The sequence below is a fragment of the Bos indicus x Bos taurus genome, chromosome 18 (genome assembly GCF_003369695.1).
Source record: "Bos indicus x Bos taurus breed Angus x Brahman F1 hybrid chromosome 18, Bos_hybrid_MaternalHap_v2.0, whole genome shotgun sequence".
Classification (NCBI taxonomy): domain Eukaryota; kingdom Metazoa; phylum Chordata; class Mammalia; order Artiodactyla; family Bovidae; genus Bos; species Bos indicus x Bos taurus.
Genome location: NC_040093.1, coordinates 18,177,092 through 18,195,843, shown reverse-complemented (window position 1 = coordinate 18,195,843; position 18,752 = coordinate 18,177,092). Strand labels below are relative to the sequence as shown.

The 18,752-nt window shown below is 39.1% G+C and overlaps 1 protein-coding gene, 1 long non-coding RNA gene and 1 pseudogene across 2 annotated transcripts in view; all 3 read left to right on the top strand.

The window, feature by feature from the left end:
- The window catches only part of LOC113875717 (zinc finger protein 850-like), a 52,739-nt gene extending 34,361 nt beyond the window's left edge, over positions 1 to 18,378 (top strand). Inside the window, 2 exon segments of the mRNA XM_027514417.1 lie at positions 16,949 to 17,405; positions 17,408 to 18,378. Coding sequence (XP_027370218.1) covers positions 16,949 to 17,405; positions 17,408 to 17,730 — 780 coding nt within the window. The 3' untranslated portion in view covers positions 17,731 to 18,378.
- On the top strand, positions 3,261 to 15,432 carry LOC113875722. Its single transcript, XR_003506334.1, has 5 exons — positions 3,261 to 3,510; positions 7,843 to 7,925; positions 10,881 to 11,004; positions 12,066 to 12,161; positions 14,822 to 15,432. It is a non-coding gene; the product is annotated as an uncharacterized LOC113875722 (long non-coding RNA).
- LOC113875680 lies at positions 7,936 to 10,859 on the top strand (annotated as a pseudogene).
- Positions 18,379 to 18,752: the final 374 nt, after the last annotated feature.

The following is an 18,752-nucleotide window of genomic DNA, read 5'->3' as shown; positions in this document are numbered from 1 at the left end:
CTTAAATTGAACAAAGTAGGGAAAACCACTAGACCATTCAGGTATGACCTAAATCAAATCCCTTATGATTATACAGTGGAAGTGAGAAATAAATTTAAAGGCCTAGATCTGATAGATAGAGTGCCTGATGAACTATGGAATGAGGTTCGTGACATTGTACAGGAGACAGGGATCAAGACCATCCCCGTGGAAAAGAAATGCAAAAAAGCAAAATGGCTGTCTGGGGAGGCCTTACAAATAGCTGTGAAAAGAAGAGAAGCGAAAAGCAAAGGAGAAAAGGAAAGATATAAACATCTGAATGCAGAGTTCCAAAGAATAGCAAGAAGAGATAAGAAAGCCTTCTAAAGCGATCAATGCAAAGAAATAGAGGAAAACAACAGAATGGGAAAGACTAGAGATCTCTTCAAGAAAATCAGAGATCCCAAAGGAACATTTCATGCAAAGATGGGCTCGATAAAGGACAGGAATGGTATGGACCTAACAGAAGCAGAAGATATTAAGAAGAGATGGCAAGTATACACAGAAGAACTGTACAAAAAAGATCTTCACGACCCAGATAATCACGATGGTGTGATCACTGAACTAGAGCCAGACATCCTGGAATGTGAAGTCAAGTGGGGCTTAGGAAGCATCACTACGAACAAAGCTAGTGGAGGTGATGGAATTCCAGTTGAGCTATTCCAAATCCTGAAAGATGATGCTGTGAAAGTGCTGCACTCAATATGCCAGCACATTTGGAAAACTCAGCAGTGGCCACAGGACTGGAAAAGTCAGTTTTCATTCCAAACCCAAAGAAAGGCGATGCCAAAGAATGCTCAAACTATCGCACAATTGCACTCATCTCACACGCTAGTAAAGTAATGCTCAAAATTCTCCAAGCCAGGCTTCAGCAATATGTGAACCGTGAACTTCCTGATGTTCAAGCTGGTTTTAGAAAAGGCAGAGGAACCAGAGATCAAATTGCCAACATCTGCTGGATCATGGAAAAAGCAAGAGAGTTCCAGAAAAACATCTATTTCTGCTTTCTTGACTATGCCAAAGCCTTTGACTGTGTGGATCACAATAAACTGGAAAATTCTGAAAGAGATGGGAATACCAGACCACCTGATCTGCCTCTTGAGAAATTTGTATGCAGGTCAGGAAGCGACAGTTAAAACTGGACATGGAACAACAGACTGTTTCCAAATAGGAAAAGGAGTATGTCAAGGCTGTATATTGTCACCTTGTTTATTTAACTTCTATGCAGAGTACATCATGAGAAACACTGGACTGGAAGAAACACAAGCTGGAATCAAGATTGCCGGGAGAAATATCAATAACCTCAGATATGCAGATGACACCACCCTTATGGCAGAAAGTGAAGAGGAACTAAAAAGCCTCTTGATGAAGGTGAAAGTGGGGAGTGAAAAAGTTGGCTTAAAGCTCAACATTCAGAAAACGAAGATCATGGCATCTGGTCCCATCACTTCATGGGAAATAGATGGGGAAACAGTGGAAACAGTGTCAGACTTTATTTTGGGGGGCTCCAAAATCACTGCAGATGGTGACTGCAGCCATGAAATTAAAAGACACTTACTCTAGGTTATGACCAACCTAGATAGCATATTCAAAAGCAGAGACATTACTTTGCCAACAAAGGTCCATCTAGTCAAGGCTATGGTTTTTCCTGTGGTCATGTATGGATGTGAGAGTTGGACTGTGAAGAAGGCTGAGTGCCGAAGAATTGATGCTTTTGAACTGTGGTGTTGGAGAAGACTCTTGAGAGTCCCTTGGACTGCAAGGAGATCCAACCAGTCCATTCTGAAGGAGATCAGCCGTGGGATTTCTTTGGAAGGAATGATGCTAAAGCTGAAACTCCAGTATTTTGGCCACCTCATGCGAAGAGTTGACTCATTGGAAAAGACTCTGATGCTGGGAGGGATTGCAGGCAAGAGGAGAAGGGGATGACAGAGGATGAGATGGCTGGATGGCATCACTGACTGGATGGACGTGAGTCTCGGTGAACTCTGGGAGTTGGTGATGGACAGGGAGGCCTGGCGTGCTGTGATTCATGGGGTTGCAAAGAGTCAGACATGACTGAGTGACTGATCTGATCTGATCTGATCAGGAATTTCTATGCTTGAGACGTGGTGGAAACTTGTGTTGGGAAAATAACTTCAATTTAATGCTTCTATATCTGTCCCCTTGTTCATTTTTCTTCACTTAAGATAGAAAATGTTATGAAACTTACCCAATATCCCCTTTTAGTCCTGGGTACTTTTTTCCAATTCCAGATATTAATGGGACCCTTGAGTCTTAGATTATCTGGCTCTCAAGGAAGGAATAAATAATCAACTAACTGAATATGATTTTGATGCGATCTAGTTCTCCTGATGTTTAACATGACATGATGATGTATGCCCCTTCCAGAAAAGAATTACTATAGACCACAATTCCTGAAGTCCGTGATCTTGAAAAGGACCCAAAGCTACTCTATTCTTGTTTACAATGAGAATACACTAAAAGGTAGTCTCACTTTATCCAATAAGACCTGGAAACATGGCTTTGCCACTAAACAGTGTAACTTGTATCTGTTTTGATCTCAGAAGCTTCAGTTCTAAAATGGAAATACAGGAACTTCCCTGGTGGTTCAGTGGTTGAGAATCCACCTCCTAATGCAGAAACACGGGTTCGATCCCTGGTTGGGGAAGATACCACATGCCACGGGGAAACCAAGTCCCTGCACCACAACTACTGAAGCCAGGGAGCCCTTGAACCCACCAGCGGCAAGAGAAGCCGTCACAATGAGAAGCAGAAGCACAGCAACTAGAGAAAGCCTCGTGGGCAACAATGAAGGTGCAAAGCAATGAAGAAGACCTAACAGCCAAAAATGAAATAAATGATTAAAAACAAAATAAGATGGAAATATGCTAAGCATCTGTAACATTTCAGGTGTAACTGGAATTTTAGAAAGATATGTGCACTCCAACATGCATACACACACAAATACATACACAAACGTACAGCATGAGTAGATTATGAACCCACGTTCGGGTGCTTACCTGTCAGGCGCTCTATGACCTTGGGCGTCCCATCACTGACTCAACAGGGTGGACCTTCACACATAGTCCTGAGCCCTCGTAAAATATGATCTCTGCAGTCATCTCTTCAGAATTCGGTGCGGTGCCAAGCCACTGGGGGTCGCCTCTTCCTAACCCTGGGAACCACTCAGCTTAGCCTCGGCCTCAGGTCGGACCGAGAGCTGCGGGCAGAGATAAGCGGTGCGCACGCGCAGTCCGGTGGTCTCAGAATTCTCCGGGCGGGCTGGGAGCGGCGGCTTAGCTTTGGGACTTCCTAAGCCAGACCGTAGCTCCCACAGTCGACGAGGTGTCTTCGACCTCAGGTATTTTTTCCGTGCCCCTGTTGCGCGCTGCGCGCGAGTGGCGCCTTTCCGAGGAAGAATCCGGCATGAGTCGCCGCAGAAACGACTGTGCACAGGTAGCCCGAGCCGGAGGAAGGCGGTGAGTGGAGGTGAGTGGAATTTCTGGAGGCGCTCCAAGCGTGGGCGCCCCGAGCGCCGTCGTAGGAATCCCCCAGCCCCCTCGGTCCTGTGGGCGCTTGAGCAGCGGGGAGGGTGGTTGCAGCCCTGAGAGAAAGTCTGGACGGCTGCGTGGCTGTGAGAGGCCTTGCTCCGTGCGAAGGGCCACGGGGCAGTTCCACGGCGGTGGGTGCCATTTCGAGCCCGGACGAGGTGCCTGGTTATCCTTGCCTGACGGGGATCAAAGGTGCATGTCCTTTATGTGAACGTGAATTGCGGTAGCCTCGTGGTGAATATCTCAGTGACCCATGGCTCTGAGCTCCCTCCTGCTTCCTCTCCTGTCAGCACCTACGACTGCCACAGAGAAATCACTCCAAGTGGGAAACCAGATGCTAAGCCCTCGATGAAGGGTTTTGGTAAGAAGGTACAGACTGGCTTTTAGTATGGGAATTTTAAATTAGGGATTGTCCCCGAGTCACGATTCTAGGAAGGAATGGATAGACTCTAAGAATGGGGTTCCTTCCTGGGACAGTTGTTTCTGGGTTCATTGGTACATTTGAGGATGACAACGTTTCTTGAGCTGTGAAGACATTAACCTACTGTGAGCACCCTCTTCTTATTTCATTTTGGTTTTCTGTATGAGGTCGCAACCGATGGAGCCACAGAGGGTGTATTGTAATAAATAATAAATACTCAGCGTGTGGTGACTCTGATTATTTCCCTGCAGGTTTCTGTAGCTAAGAAGCAAGAAAAATGTCAGGTTAATTATGACTTGTGTTTGCTAGTTAAGCGACTGAGCCAGAATTCAGTTGACTAGTTCTTAACCAAAGTTCTTTTGCTTGAATTTATGGGTATAGAGGGAACCATAACTCCCCAAATTTTATAGATAATCGCTATATATATTTGTAATTTCTATTTTTCAAAGGTGTACACAATTCAAAAGATTTAGACCTGGGTTTTTATCTAGAATAAAAATTTGTTGTATCTTGGGAGAGTTTTGTACAAAATTAGTGATCAAGATAATGAGAATGATTAAGAAACTCCCATGACATCCATGAGACTATATTATGTAGATAATAAAATTTCTGTTTATGAAACTTATTCGTAATAAGGAAAAATGGCCATGATATAATGTTAAATCATCTTCATATGGGATTTTCTTGATAGTTCAGTGGCTAAGACTCCTAGCTCCCAATGCTGGAGCCCCCCAACCCCCTTTACATCCCTGGTTGGGAAACTAGATCCCACACGCTGCAACTAAGACCTGCTGAATACAAATAAATATTTTAAAAAATCATCTTCTTCATAGTTGTAGATAATGATACCCAAGAAAATTTAAAATTACATATGGCATTCATTTTTTAAAATAGGGGATAATCCTTGCAAAAGGATCCCCCTTCCTGCAACATTTAGATGGTTTATAGTCTTCAAAACAGCCCTCTTTTGTAGGTGGTATTCTTATCCCTTTCTTTGCTGATGTTATAGTTAACATGGGCACTGAGATATTTTTAACTCACAGCTTAAAGTTCGTTTTCAATTCCTGAAAGTCCAACAACATAGCTTGTGTCTTAATTTCAACAGTGTATTATATTATACATTATCCATGCCTTTTCTTCTTTTTTTAATCCATTATGCCGGTCTCTTTTAAGTGAAAGGTTTAATCCATTTAAATTTGAAGTACTTACTGATTAGGAGGGACTTATGCCATTTTACCATTTGTTTTCTGTGTGTCTTGTCTTTTTTATTCCTTGATCCCTCCATTCCTGCCTTCTTTTTGTGTTTAATTGATTGTGCTGTCCTGTTTGATTATCCTTTCTCATTTCTTTTTCTCTATTTTTTAGTTGTTTTCTTAATTGTTATCTTGAGGTATTTATAATGAGCATCTTAAATTTATGACAGCCTAGTTTGAATTAATACCAGCCTAACTTTAATAGTATACAACAAATCTGCTTTTTGTTTGTTTGGGGTTTGTGTGTGTGTGTGTGTGTGTGTGTGTGTGTGTGTGTGTGTTTTAGTACACTGTGGGTATAGCTCAGTGGTAGAGCATTTGACTGCATACTTTTGAAACCTACCTTGGTCTTCACTGAGTCAATATTGTTTTCCATCATTTCATATGGATTAATTATTAAGGAAACCTTAAGAAAGGCAATGACAAAGAATGCTCAAACTACTGCACAATTGCACTCATCTCACATGCTAGTAAAGTTATGCTTAAAATTCTCCAAGCCAGGCTTCAGCAATACGTGAACCGTGCACTTCCAGATGTTCAAGCTGGTTTTAGAAAAGGCAGAGGAACCAGAGGTCAAATTGCCACCATCGGCTGGATCATTGAAAAAGCAAGAGAGTTCCAGAAAAACATCTGTTTCTGCTTTATTGACTATGCCAAAGCCTTTGACTGTGTGGATCACAATAAACTGTGGAAAATTCTGAAAGAGATGGGAATGCCAGACCACCTGACCTGCCTCTTGAGAAACCTATATGCAGGTCAGGAAGCAACAGTTAGAACTGGACATGGAACAATAGACTGGTTCCAAATAGGAAAAGGAGTACGTCAAGGCTGTATATTGTCACCCCGTTTATTTAACTTATATGCAGAGTACATCATTGGAAACACTGGGCTGGATGAAGCACAAGCTGGAATCGAGATTGCCGGGAGAAATATCAATAACCTCAGATATGCAGATGACACCATGCTTATGACAGAAAGTGAAGAAGAACTAAAGAGCCTCTTGATGAAAGTGAAAGAAGAGAGTGAAAAAGTTAGCTTAAAGCTCAACATTCAGAAAACTAAGATCATAGCATCCAGTCCCATCACTTCATGGCAACTAGATGGAGAAATAGTGGAAACAGTGGCTGACTTTATTTTCTGGGTCCAAAATCACTGCAGATGGTGATTGCAGCCATGAAATTAAAAGACGCTTACTCCTTGGAAGGGAAGTTACGACCAACCTAGATAGCATATTAAAAAGCAGAGACATTACTTTGCCAACAAAGGTCCATCTAGTCAAGGCTATGGTTTTTCCAGTGGTCATGTATGGATGTGAGAGTTGAACTACAAAGAAAGCTGAGCGCTGAAGAATTGATGCTTTTGAACTGTGGTGTTGGAGAAGACTCTTGAGAGTCCCTTGGGCTTCAAGGAGACCCAACCAGTCCATCCTAAAGGAGATCAGTCCTGGGTGTTCATTGAAAGGACTGATTTGGCTACCTCATGCGAAGAGCTGACTTACTGGAAAAGAGCCTGATGGTGGGAAAAATTGAGGGCAGGAGGAGAAGGGGATGACAGAGGATAAGATGGTTGGATGACGTCACCGACTCAATGGACATGGGTTTGGGTGAACTCCAGGAGCTGGTGATGGACAGGGAGGCCTGGCGTGGTGCAGTTCATGAGGTTGCAAAGAGTCGGACACGACTGAGCGACTGAACTGAACTGAACTGAGTGGGTCACCGTATTGCAAGCTGTCATATTTTTAACCTGTTGCCTGAAAGGTAGTTATTTTTAATTTTTGCCTATCAAAAATTATTCTCTGATGAACATCCTTGTACACATGCTATTAAGTGCCTACAATATTGTAGATCTAGAAGTTGTAAGACTTGGGGTAATACAATCACTAGAAAGCCATAGTTGCTTCCTTTAAAATGCTTATTATCTAAAATGAGGTAAAATCTGAATAGGAGTAAGGTGGTGTGTTCCACTAATTTCAGTGGTCTGTTTCTCTGACTCTGCTTCTCTGTGTTGCTTGATATATTCAGATATTGTTCATAAATACTTATATTGGTCAATCTGATTGTTTTGTTGACAGTGTGTCTGGAATATTTCCCATATCCTTAAATATTTTTCCAACTTCACATTTGGTATCTACTTTGATTTATAACAGTGATGGTTTGTCATATATTTAACTAGTAAGTTTTGCTAGACTCAAAGTCCCGAACACTGACTTTCTATCTTCAAAGTCTTAACCAACTTCATATAAAGCCACAAAAGAGGTCCTTATTAGGATGGTAGTCTTGGAAGGTGGGAATAGAAGGAAGAGGATCTGCTCTGAGCAAAACTGCATTGCCCACTTCTAGGTCTGCATCTTCCTCACCAAAATGATACAGTGCCAGAAAACTTCCTGCTGACATATCTGGGTCTGGCAGAAACGCCTCTGTGCTATGACTTTGTTCCTGGGATTTGGCAGAAGAAGTGGGTTTATCTAGAATCCTAAGCTACCCAAATCATGTGTGATGGTAAATAGTTTGGAACCTGGAATGGAAGATTATAATGTTATTAACTTATGTTCTGTTGGGAACACCAAACTGATCTCAAGGTCTTTCTCTTCCACCAGCTCTGGCTTTCTGGACATGTGCTTTTCTGTTAGAGGAACCTTGAGGACTAATCCAGTCTTGCAGGTCTAAAACCATTGTTCATGTAAGTTGATGTTTCTCTCCTTCTTGGAATATGTGTATTTTTTAGATCATTTGAGTATTTTCATTAATTTTTCTAAAGTTTACTACCCAAAGAGGTTCCTCAGATAAGCTGCCTCCCAGCTTTTGTTCTAGTGAAATGTGATACATAATTACCCAGCATCCTCTCAATGTGCCTCAGTCTAAACTAATTAGTGTTGGTGTTGCTGTCATGCAAAGCTGGGTGTCAGATGAGCTGCAGGGCAGTGCAGCCGGGCAGTGAGGTAAGCTGTTTGGCCTTTAACCCTTCCTCCTTGGTTAAAGAAATGACCAACCAGTACAGTGTTCTCTTCAGACAAGAGCACACCCATGATGATGCCATCTGATCAGTTGCCTGAGGGTCAAACAAAGAAGACTCTAAGACAGTGGTCATAGGATCCCTGGATGACCAAGTGAAGGTCTGGAAATGGCGTGATGAGAAACTACACCTACAGTGGAATCTGGAGAGCCCTCAGCTGAGTGTGTTTTTTGTGGACTTTAGCCACACCCTACCCATTGCTGCATCCCATTCTCTTGATGCTCATATTCTTCTCTGGCAGTTGGAAAAGAGCAAATAAATAAAGTCTGTAGATGCAGGACCTGTGGATGCATGGACTTTGGCCTTTTCTCCCGATTCCCAGAATCTGTCCACAAGAACTCATGTGGGGAAAGTGAACATTTTTGATGTGGAAAGTGGGAAAAATGAGTATTCTTTGGACATAAGAGGAAAATTCATTCTTAGTATTGCATATTGTCCTGATGGGAAGTTTCTGGCCAGTAGAGCCATAGGTGGAATCATCAGTATTTTTGATATCACAACTGGGAAACTTCTGCATATGCTAGAAGGTCATGATATGCCCATTCGCTCCTTGACTTTTTCCCTGGAGTCACAGATCCTTGTAATTGCTTTGGATGATGGCTTCGTCAAGATCTGTGACGTACAACACGCCAGCTTGGCTGGCACATTGAGTGTCCCTGCATCCTGGGTGCTGAACGTTGCATTTTATCCTGGTGACACACACTTGGTTTCCAGTTGATCTGACAAAAGTGTAAAAGTTTGGGATGTTACAATGAGGACTTGTGTTCACACCTTCTTTGATCATCAGGATCAAGTCTGGGGAGTAAATACAATGGAAATGGCTCAAAAATTGTGTCTGTTAGAGAAACGACCAGGAAATTCACAATATGATTGTCTAATTTAAAGGTCAAAGTCTTCCAGACTAATGCTACAAAGGGAATGTATAGATTGAACATGACATCCCTTACCTTTCTGGCTTGTTTAAAAGAAATAGCATTTATTGTAGCAAAAACTTTTGTAGATATATATAAATCTTTTCATGTTTTATTGTAAATGCCATTCATACTTTAACATAAAGTGTTCTTAATGCAAAAAAAAACAACAAAAAAAAAACAAAAAAAACTAGTGTTAATGTTATTACTAAGAAAGTACCCAACATGTCTTACATGCCCATTTTTCTATCAAGGGCAGTGTTGAAGGAGTGAAGGAGATAAGTCCATTAAAGATTTGTCTTTGTAATTTTCCAGATGTAAGATTCCAGAAATTTGGAAGATAAGACAGAAATTTGGTATTGAATGACTTAAATCTCAGTGAATAGTAGTATCTCATAGTTTATGTGAATTAGTGTATATACATGATTGAGATTTGCAAACTTGGAGGTCATGGATCTTGGCAGGAAATCCCTGAAAGGTAAATATCAAGACTATTCTGTTGTTGAATGGAACATACTAAATTTGGATGACATATTTCAACATCCTTCCTCAATATTCTTTAACTCTACCTATTAGTTATCTACTGTTGCATAACATATTACTCTGACACTTAGTAGCTTAAAGCAGTAAACGTTTATCTCATGATTTCACTGGTTGAGAAATCTGGACATGGCTTAGTTTGGCTCTAGTTCTCTTTACACTAGTTCTCTTGCAAGGCTATTAAGTTGTTGGGTAGAGTTGCAGTCTTCTTAAGGCCAATATTGGGTGTATCCTCTTCTGAGCTCACTCAGATGGTTCCAAGATCCAGTTTCTGATGGGAGAATTGGAGGCCACCCCTGGTTGAGCAAGTGAGACATCAAAAGAGGCAAACAACATGAAAGTCTTAGTCTGCAATCTGCCATCACAAATAACATTTCACCACTTTAATCATATTGTGTTTATTAAAAACAAGTCACTCAATTCAGCTCATACACATGTGAAGGAGAGTACATAAGGGCATAAATACCAGAAGATGATTATTGGTAGCCTAAGTAATCACTCAGCACAAGCCAAGTGTTCAGTGATAGACGTTAGATGGCAGTAAAAAGAAAATGTATCATCATAAGTAGTAAGTGAATACAGAATCATAGGATCGGAGAAGACCTTACAAATGCTGTGCCTCCTAAATGTTGTTCACTTAAATCTGATGTATACATAAGATCTAATGTGCCAAAAATTAGGTGGATTTATTTTTTTAAAAACTATAAGATCTGACATAGTGAAGCATTTAATAATTGAGGAAATTCTCAATTTTATATAAACTGTATTTTCTAAATTGGGACTTTATACTGCATTAAAAAAAATAACTGATTAAATTTTCGCTTCTTTAAAAGGCAAAAATTTTCCTTGACAGCTCACGTTTACTGAGAATTTACGTGACAGATACCAATCAGGCATTATCCTCATGTTCACTATTTAATAAACAAATGTTATTATTTTATCTGTTGTTAAATGGTTCAGATACTTAAGAACAAGCCAGGAAATTTTGTCTATTTCAGTAAGCTTCTTCAAAAATACCTATATATTCTGCTTCAGTCCCCTCACATATTATAGATTTTTAGTGTGACTTGCCATATTCCTCTCTTCCTACAGTACAATCCTTATCTTCTCTCCTTCTGTGTTCAAAATATTCCTTTCATTTCCCCATTAATACATAGGTTTGCTGTTTCAGACATCGACATTCAGGGATGTGGCCATACACTTCTCCCAGCAGGAGTGGGAATGTCTCAACCCTGTTCAGAAGAACTTGTACCAGGATGTGATGATGGAGAACTATGATAACTTGGTCTCACTGGGTATGTTTATCAGCCTCAAGTGATTTAGAATAATTTAGAATCTGCTCTTTAAGATACGTATTTTTTTCCACTGTAATTTTTAGGGCTGCCTTTAGGAAACTAGTTAACACTTTCTTATTCTTTTTTACCAAGAAAGTGGTTTCAGCTTTGTCAGGTTGGAAATCACATCTGCATTAAATATCTTTATCCTCCCTCTCCTTCAGTTACATTCATACCTCCTCTGTTCTTAATTACAGTTGCCTTTCTTCCTTTATGAATAGGGTGTGGTTTAGAAATCTTTGGCATTTGTTATATATCATTGTCAAAGAATCCAAATTTCCTATTTGTTTATGCTCGGAATTTCTATAGATGTTCCATTTTATTATCTGATCCCCTTGCAGAGAGATTGTCCGGACACAGGGTGCTAAATTGCTCTACTTGCTCTAAAAGAACCCCTACAATTTATATAGCAGTGGGTTAGATAAATGGAATTCATTGAAAACTGAAGAACATGCATTCTATTTTGGAGAAATTTTTTCTGTTTTGCCGTTGAAAGTTATAATCAATGAACATTGCATTTTAAATGGATTTAATATCCTACAGATAGGTCTTCTTGTGTACTCTTTGTAAAACAACAATATCTATAATGGTGTTAATAGCTAACATTGTGCTAAGTATTTAATAGGCAAGGCTCTAAGCATTTTACATACATATACATATCAACTTATTTTTTCCTCCTTACTATTCCCATTTTATAAGTGAGTACTGAGGCACAATGGGTTTAAGTGACTTTCCCAAGGTCAGATGCAACTGGAAGGTGCAAAAGCAGGAAGTGAACTAAGGTTCCAGGATCTGTATTTTCAACTAAGGTATTAATACATGCGTTCAGTAAAAAGAGGATATGTGAGTCTATATGTATGTATTCATATATATATATATATCTCTTAAACTGACCCTTCCTGATTTCTTGTATTTCATTCCCTTACCGTCTCTTCTAGAAAATCTTATTCAATGTTATTTTGACCTTTTAACTGAGCGATGTTTTCTTCTACATTATGTGCCATTTTTTTCTTTGTAAGCAGGACATTCCATTTCTAAGCCAGATGTGATTACATTATTGGAACAAGGAAAAGAGCCATGGATGGTTGTGAGAGAAGAAACAAGAAGATGGTGTGCAGGTCAGTATAAGCAAGTCAAATTATGGGGCCACATCCATGTAAGTAAAAGCCCAGTTGTCAAAGAGACACACATTTGAAATATTGGCTTGGAAAGCTTCATTCATGTTGGAGAAAATACCTTTGATCTAAAGTGGAAATAAATGCTCTGCATGAACTACCCCGTGAATTTTATCTTTATTTCATTAACCACTCCCTTTGTTGTTATTCTTACATTTTCCTCCCAGTTCAGTGATGGGCACTGTCCTTCTTCTTCATGCACTTCTTATTTATTTATTTATTTGGCTGCACCAGGTCTTAGTTCTGGCATGAAGGGTCTTTTTTTAGTTGCATCTTTAGTTGAGGCATGTGAACTCTTCTGCATGTGGAGTCCAGTTCCCTGACCAGGGATTGAACCTGGGTCCGTTGCGTTCAGAGCATGGAGTCTTAGCCACTGGACCAGCAGGGAAGTCCCCTTATGCACCTTTTAATATGTATTTTGGACTCAAATGTTTTCTACAACCTCTGGGGCACTTAGATTTGTAATATGGCTTCATTAACTAAAAATATATTTATTACTATATCTGGTTAATAAATGGAGTTTGTATTATATTGGGGAAGACAAATAGTAGATAAATAACAAATAAGTAGATAAATGGCATCACATAGTGAAACATAGTTTGAAGGAGACTACCAAGGATAAGGCAAATTTAGATAATGAGGTAAGATGGTCAGGAACCCTTCTCTGAGGAAGTGATATTTGAGCTGAGACATGGAGAGTAAGGGCCCGAGGCATTTGAGTATATGAGGAAGTCCATTACAAGAAGAATAAACAACACATAAAAAGGCCTGAAGATGAACATGAACGTTGTGTGTTAAGGAGTATGTGGCAGATCGGAATAGAGTTATTGAGGGTTAACTAACAAAACATGAAGTCAATATATTATGGCAGTTCAGGTAACTTAAGGTGTTATTAAGAAGAATTAAAATTGTTTTCTAAGATTATTTAAGAGCCATGATCTAATTAAAATTTTAATATATTTATATATTTTAATACATTATTTCAAAAATCTTATTATTTATGAGACTTAGAAGTCTAGATAAAATAAATATAAAGTTATTAGTTTACTTACTTTCTCATATACTTTTTACATATTTGAAATTTTTTATTAAAAATTTTTGTCCTAATATTAATATATTGGAGTTTTTCTTATTTCTTTCTAGGTTAATATTCTGAAATTATTTTTTCTTTTATCTCTACTATGTTCCTGAGCTCTATCACTTCATTTCTGAGTTTTTCTAATTCTGATTTATGTTCTTTCAGGTCTTATAGCATATCAGAAAATTCAGAACACTTAATACTGTTAAGATGGCAACACTATCCCAAATTCTGTTGCTCAGTTGCTTAGTTGTGTGACTCTTTGTGACCCTATGGACTGTAGCCTGCCAGGCTCCTCTGTCCATGGGATTCTCCAGGCAAGAATACTGGAGTAGGTTGCCATTTCCTTCTCCAGGGGAACTTCCTGACCCAGGGATTGAACCAGCGTCTTGCATTGGCAGGCAGATTCTTGACCACTGAGGCACCAGGGAAGACTCTTTAAACCATAATTTTAAAATTCTTTTTCAGGAACTGCATATGTCTGCTCTTCTTTAGAGTTGGTTTCTGGCACTTTGTATTGGTCCTTTGATTTCCCTGTTTCTCTGTATCCCTTGTGATTTTTCACTGAGATTTTGGCTTTGTGGAAACAGCCACTTCTCGCAGTCTTTACAGACTGCCCTACTACCTTCACCAGTAAGCCCAACCAGGGGTCCTGGAACCTGTCAATCACCTTTTCTTGGGATGCATCTTCTTTCGGGTTGTGTGTATGCTTTTATTTTAGTATAAATGGATGCTTCTGACATCTTAATTTCCTGTTTCTTCTGAGGACCTTTTAGTTTCTCTTGTATTCCTCTACCCTTGATCTTTTGCTCCTCGTGGTGCCTGCCCATGGAAATGCATATTCTTTGCCGCCCTAACATGCTGCAGTACTCAACTGGGTTTTCAGTGGCCTCCAATGTGATGCACAAACTATGCCACCATTCCCACTGGCAAACCAAGCCAGATAAGACAAAAACCAGTTCCTTGGGCAGCCCCCAGAGAAGGCAGAATGTTGGACACAAGTTCCACGTTTTTCCTGTCCTGAGGAAGGAGCCAGAAATTAGGAGTAGGTGGGCTTCCCAGGTGGCTCAGTTGGTAAAGCATCCACCTGCTAATGCAGGAGATGCAACAGACTCGGGTTCAATTCCTGGATCGGGAAGACTCCCTGAAGGAGGAAATGGCAACCCACTCCAGTATTCTTGCCTGGGAAATCCCATGGACAGAGGAGCCTGGTGGGATGCTATCCATAGGGTCACAAAAAGTAGGACATGACTGAACAACTAAGCATGGCACATATTCTTCCCATGACACCTCAGTATACTGGGTGGCAAGAGGGCCTTGGGCAAGCAAACTGTAAACAAGCAAACTTCTTGGCTGTCTTTTCTTTTGTTTATAATTTATCTGAGTGCTAGAGCCCCTTAACTAGTTTTTAGAGTAAAGATATTTTGGTACATGTAATCCTGCTGATTCAGTATCTCTTGGGGAGAACGAGGGGCTGTATCTTTATAGTTCACTCTTCCTAATGTCCTGTCTTCCTTTGTTTTAGGTCTTCTGTTTCCATTTCCTGCTTTGTACCGGAGTACTGAAATATTTCTTTAGTATTCATTTTAGTTTTTCTCTTGGCATTTTGACTATTTCTCTTTGAATATTTGTTTTTAGTGTATGTTATGGGGGTTACAGTATAAAATATACCTAAGCTTACACAGTCTATTTTTTCAAATATTGTAGCATTTCTTGTAAAATGAAAAAACCTGTAGCTTCAATACGTTTATACTTACCTTTTGCTTTATATTATAATTGTCATGTTTATCACATTTACATATATTGAAAACACCACCAGACTGTTAAAAGCTTTGCTTTCCAGTCAAATATATCTGAAATAACTTAAGGGAATAAATGACCTTAATATATTTACCTAGATATTTAACTTTCATGTTGCCATCTTTCATTCCTAAAGATTCTATCAGTGTAAATAACTTCCTGTAGTAATTTTTTTTCAATCAGTTTTTTGCCTCAATCTGTCTCCTTTCCTTTTCAGATTCTATTTGCATCTTTACATATATTACCGCGATAACTTCTATACATCTGTCATGTTTACTTTTTCCTCTGTCATTTCCATTCTGCCGTAAGCTCTCCAGCATTTTTTTTTTCTCAAACGTTAAACTTTTTATTTTGTATTGAAGTATAGCCAATTAACAACGTTGTGGTAGTTTCAACAATGTTGTGGTAGTTTTGCCCTGGCTGAGCAAAGGGACTCAGCCATACATATACATGTATCCATTCTCCCCAGCATTTTAGAAGTTACTTATTGTAGTTCTATAGTTGTAATGTTCTCCTTTATGTGGTTTCTTTTTTTCTGTGTTGTCTCAGCATCTGTGATTTATCTTTTACCTTGAGAGGGGATCACATTTTTGTTGTTGTTCTTTTTACAATTAATAATTTTTAAGTTGTTTTTTGGACATTGTGAGTGCTGTGTTGTGTTGAAATGTTTACATGTTGATACTTTTATTTTAGCAAGTAATTGAAGCAATAAAATTTAGGCTACATGTTATGTCCTGCTGTTTTGGGGCAGTAGTATAATTCTCTGGTTCTGGGCTTAGCTATACTGGTTTGTGTCCTTTTCATGCATACACGATTCATGTTTAGGTTAAGATTTGTACATGTTTCCTCCCCATATTAGGGAACCTTCTCTCAGCGTTTCCTTTCTAGGCTTCCTCCCTCACTGTCCTCTTTGGTAGTATTCCTTACTGCGATTCTTGTAGTAGGAAATATGTTGGGGTTTCTTTGTAACTCAGTTTTGCCCCAGTGTACTTGAGGCCAACCCATATTGCAAAGCTATGAGTGATAGAGAAAGTGGCAAGGAACAGTCTAGTGGAGGTCATTTTTTAAGGTTTTTACTTTCCTCCACACTCCTTTTCCATTTAATTTACAGACCTCAAGTGTTCGATTTTTTTATTTTGTTAAGCATTTTTAGTTGATATCAGTCAGAGAGGGAGATGATCTTGAAAGGGTTTACATCACCATGATGGTACTAGAACATATTCAGTTAAGGAGTTATTTAATGTGAAAATGGTTTTTTTAATTTATTTTCTCTTGTATCATTATGGACTCATTGCTTTTTTTTTTATTTGCTGGGTTTTAATATGTATTTATTTATTTATTTGGCTGCACTGGGCATGAGTTGTGCCATATGGCATCTAGTTCCCTGACCAATGATCAAACCCTTGCCCCCTGCATTAGGAGCCCAGAGTCTTAGCCACCAGGGAAATCTCTCATTGCCTTTTATCATATTTTACGTTCTATCACAATCATTTTTATGCTGCTGTTTTCACAGTTTTGGCCAGTAACACCTCTGTAAGTCTTTGTTATAAAATGATACAAGAAAGAGTATATTAAATCACTCTAGTAAAGTATGATAAATGAGTTATGGAAACTGTCATTAATATTACACAATGTATAGCTGATTTTAGAGTTATCTAAAGTAATTTACTCTGATAAGTGATATTTTTAATTTAAAAGAATGTAGTGTAGAATATTCACTGTTCTTTGCCAAGGAAAATGTTTTTCTCTTTTAGATTTGAATTCAAGATATGAAATAATCAGCTGTGAAAATGTACATATTTATTAAAAACCTTCATCTCTTACTGTGAGTCAGAAAATTCATACTGGTGAGAAACCCTATGAATGTGACAAATGTGGTAAGGCCTTTAGTCGACACACAGACCTTATAATACATCAGAGAAGAATTTATACTGGTGAGAAACCCTATGAACGTAAGCAGTGTGGAAAGGCCTTTAGTGGTTCATCCAACTTTCTGCAACATCAGCTAATTCATAGTGGTGAAAAACCCTATGAATGCCATGAATGTGGGATGACCTTCAGTCTTAGTATAGGTCTTAGGGAACATCATAGAATTCATACTGGGGAGAAACCCTACAAATGTAAGGAATGTGGAAAGGCCTTTAGTCGTGCCTCACATCTTGTTCAACATGAGAGAATTCATTCTGGGGAGAAGCCCTATGAGTGTAAGGAATGTGGGATGACATTTAGTTATGGCTATCAACTCATTCCACATCAGCAAATGCATATTGGTATAAAACCCTATGAATGTCGTGAATGTGGGAAGGCCTTTAGTCAGCTTCAGCACTTATTCAACATGAGAGAATTCATACTGGTGAGAAACCCTGTAAATGTGAAGAATGTGGGAAGGCCTTTATTAGAAGGCTAAGAATGCATCACATAATTCATACTGATGAGAAATCCTATGAATGTAAAGAATGTGGAAAGTCCTTTAATCACCCCTCAAACCTTGTTAGGCATAAGAGAATTCATACTTAAGAGAAACCATATCCGTGTAAAGAATGTTGGAAGGCCTTTAGTCACGTTGAAAGCCTTAGAATGCATCACAGAATTCACACTGGTGAGAAACCCCATCAATGTAAAGAGTGTGAGTAGTGGACATCAACTAATTATACAATGTAGATTTCATACTGAAAGGAAACCCTATAAATGTAAGGCATGTGGGAAGCCTGTAGTGTGTATGAACGACTTACTCGATCTCAGAGTATTCACAGTGGTGAGAGACCTTTAGAATGTAACAAATGTGGAAAATCATTTAGGCTTAGCTCAAGCCTTAAAGTGTATCAGAAAATTCATACTGGAGAGAAACATTACAAATGTAAGGACTGTGGAAAAGCATATATATGCAGTGGAGAATGTATAGTAAGTCACTGTATTTATAACACTGAGAAAAATTTTGAATGAAAAGAACATGGGAAAGCTTTTAGATATGGTTCAATTCTTAAGGCATTAAATAATTTATACTGGTGAGAAGCCCTCAGAATGTAAATAATGTTTCAGATTTTTTAGTTATGACCCAAATGTTCAAATTGAGAAATTTACAGTTTATGTTTTTGTAACTCAGAAGGCCTTTACTAGCATTTCTCTATTTATGGATTCCCAGAATATTTATAATGGAGAATGATTCAGAGAATGTAGAAATGCCCTTGTTTTGCATGCTCTGTTTATAAAAGCTCTATCAGATCAGATCAGATCAGTCGCTCAGTCGTGTCCGACTCTTTGCGACCCCATGAATCGCAGCACGCCAGGTCTCCCTGTCCATCACCAACTCCCGGAGTTCACTGAGACTCACGTCCATCGAGTCAGTGATGCCATCCAGCCATCTCATCCGCCCTAGTCAATTCTTGTTACATTTGAAAAAAAATAATGCCAAAGAAAATCCTTGTTGACCTAACAAATCTGAAAAAGACCATCCTGATTGCCATTTGATTTTTAGAGCCTCTGTGCAAGATATCTATCCCTGTGGTAGTCTTTTGTAAGTGATTATAGTAGTACCTACATTGCTGCTGCTGCTGCTGCTAAGTTGCTTCAGTCGTGTCCGACTCTGTGCGACCCGATAGATGGGGCAGTGCTGTTATTGGAGTATAAAAAGCATGGAAAGCTATCTTTTAAGATAA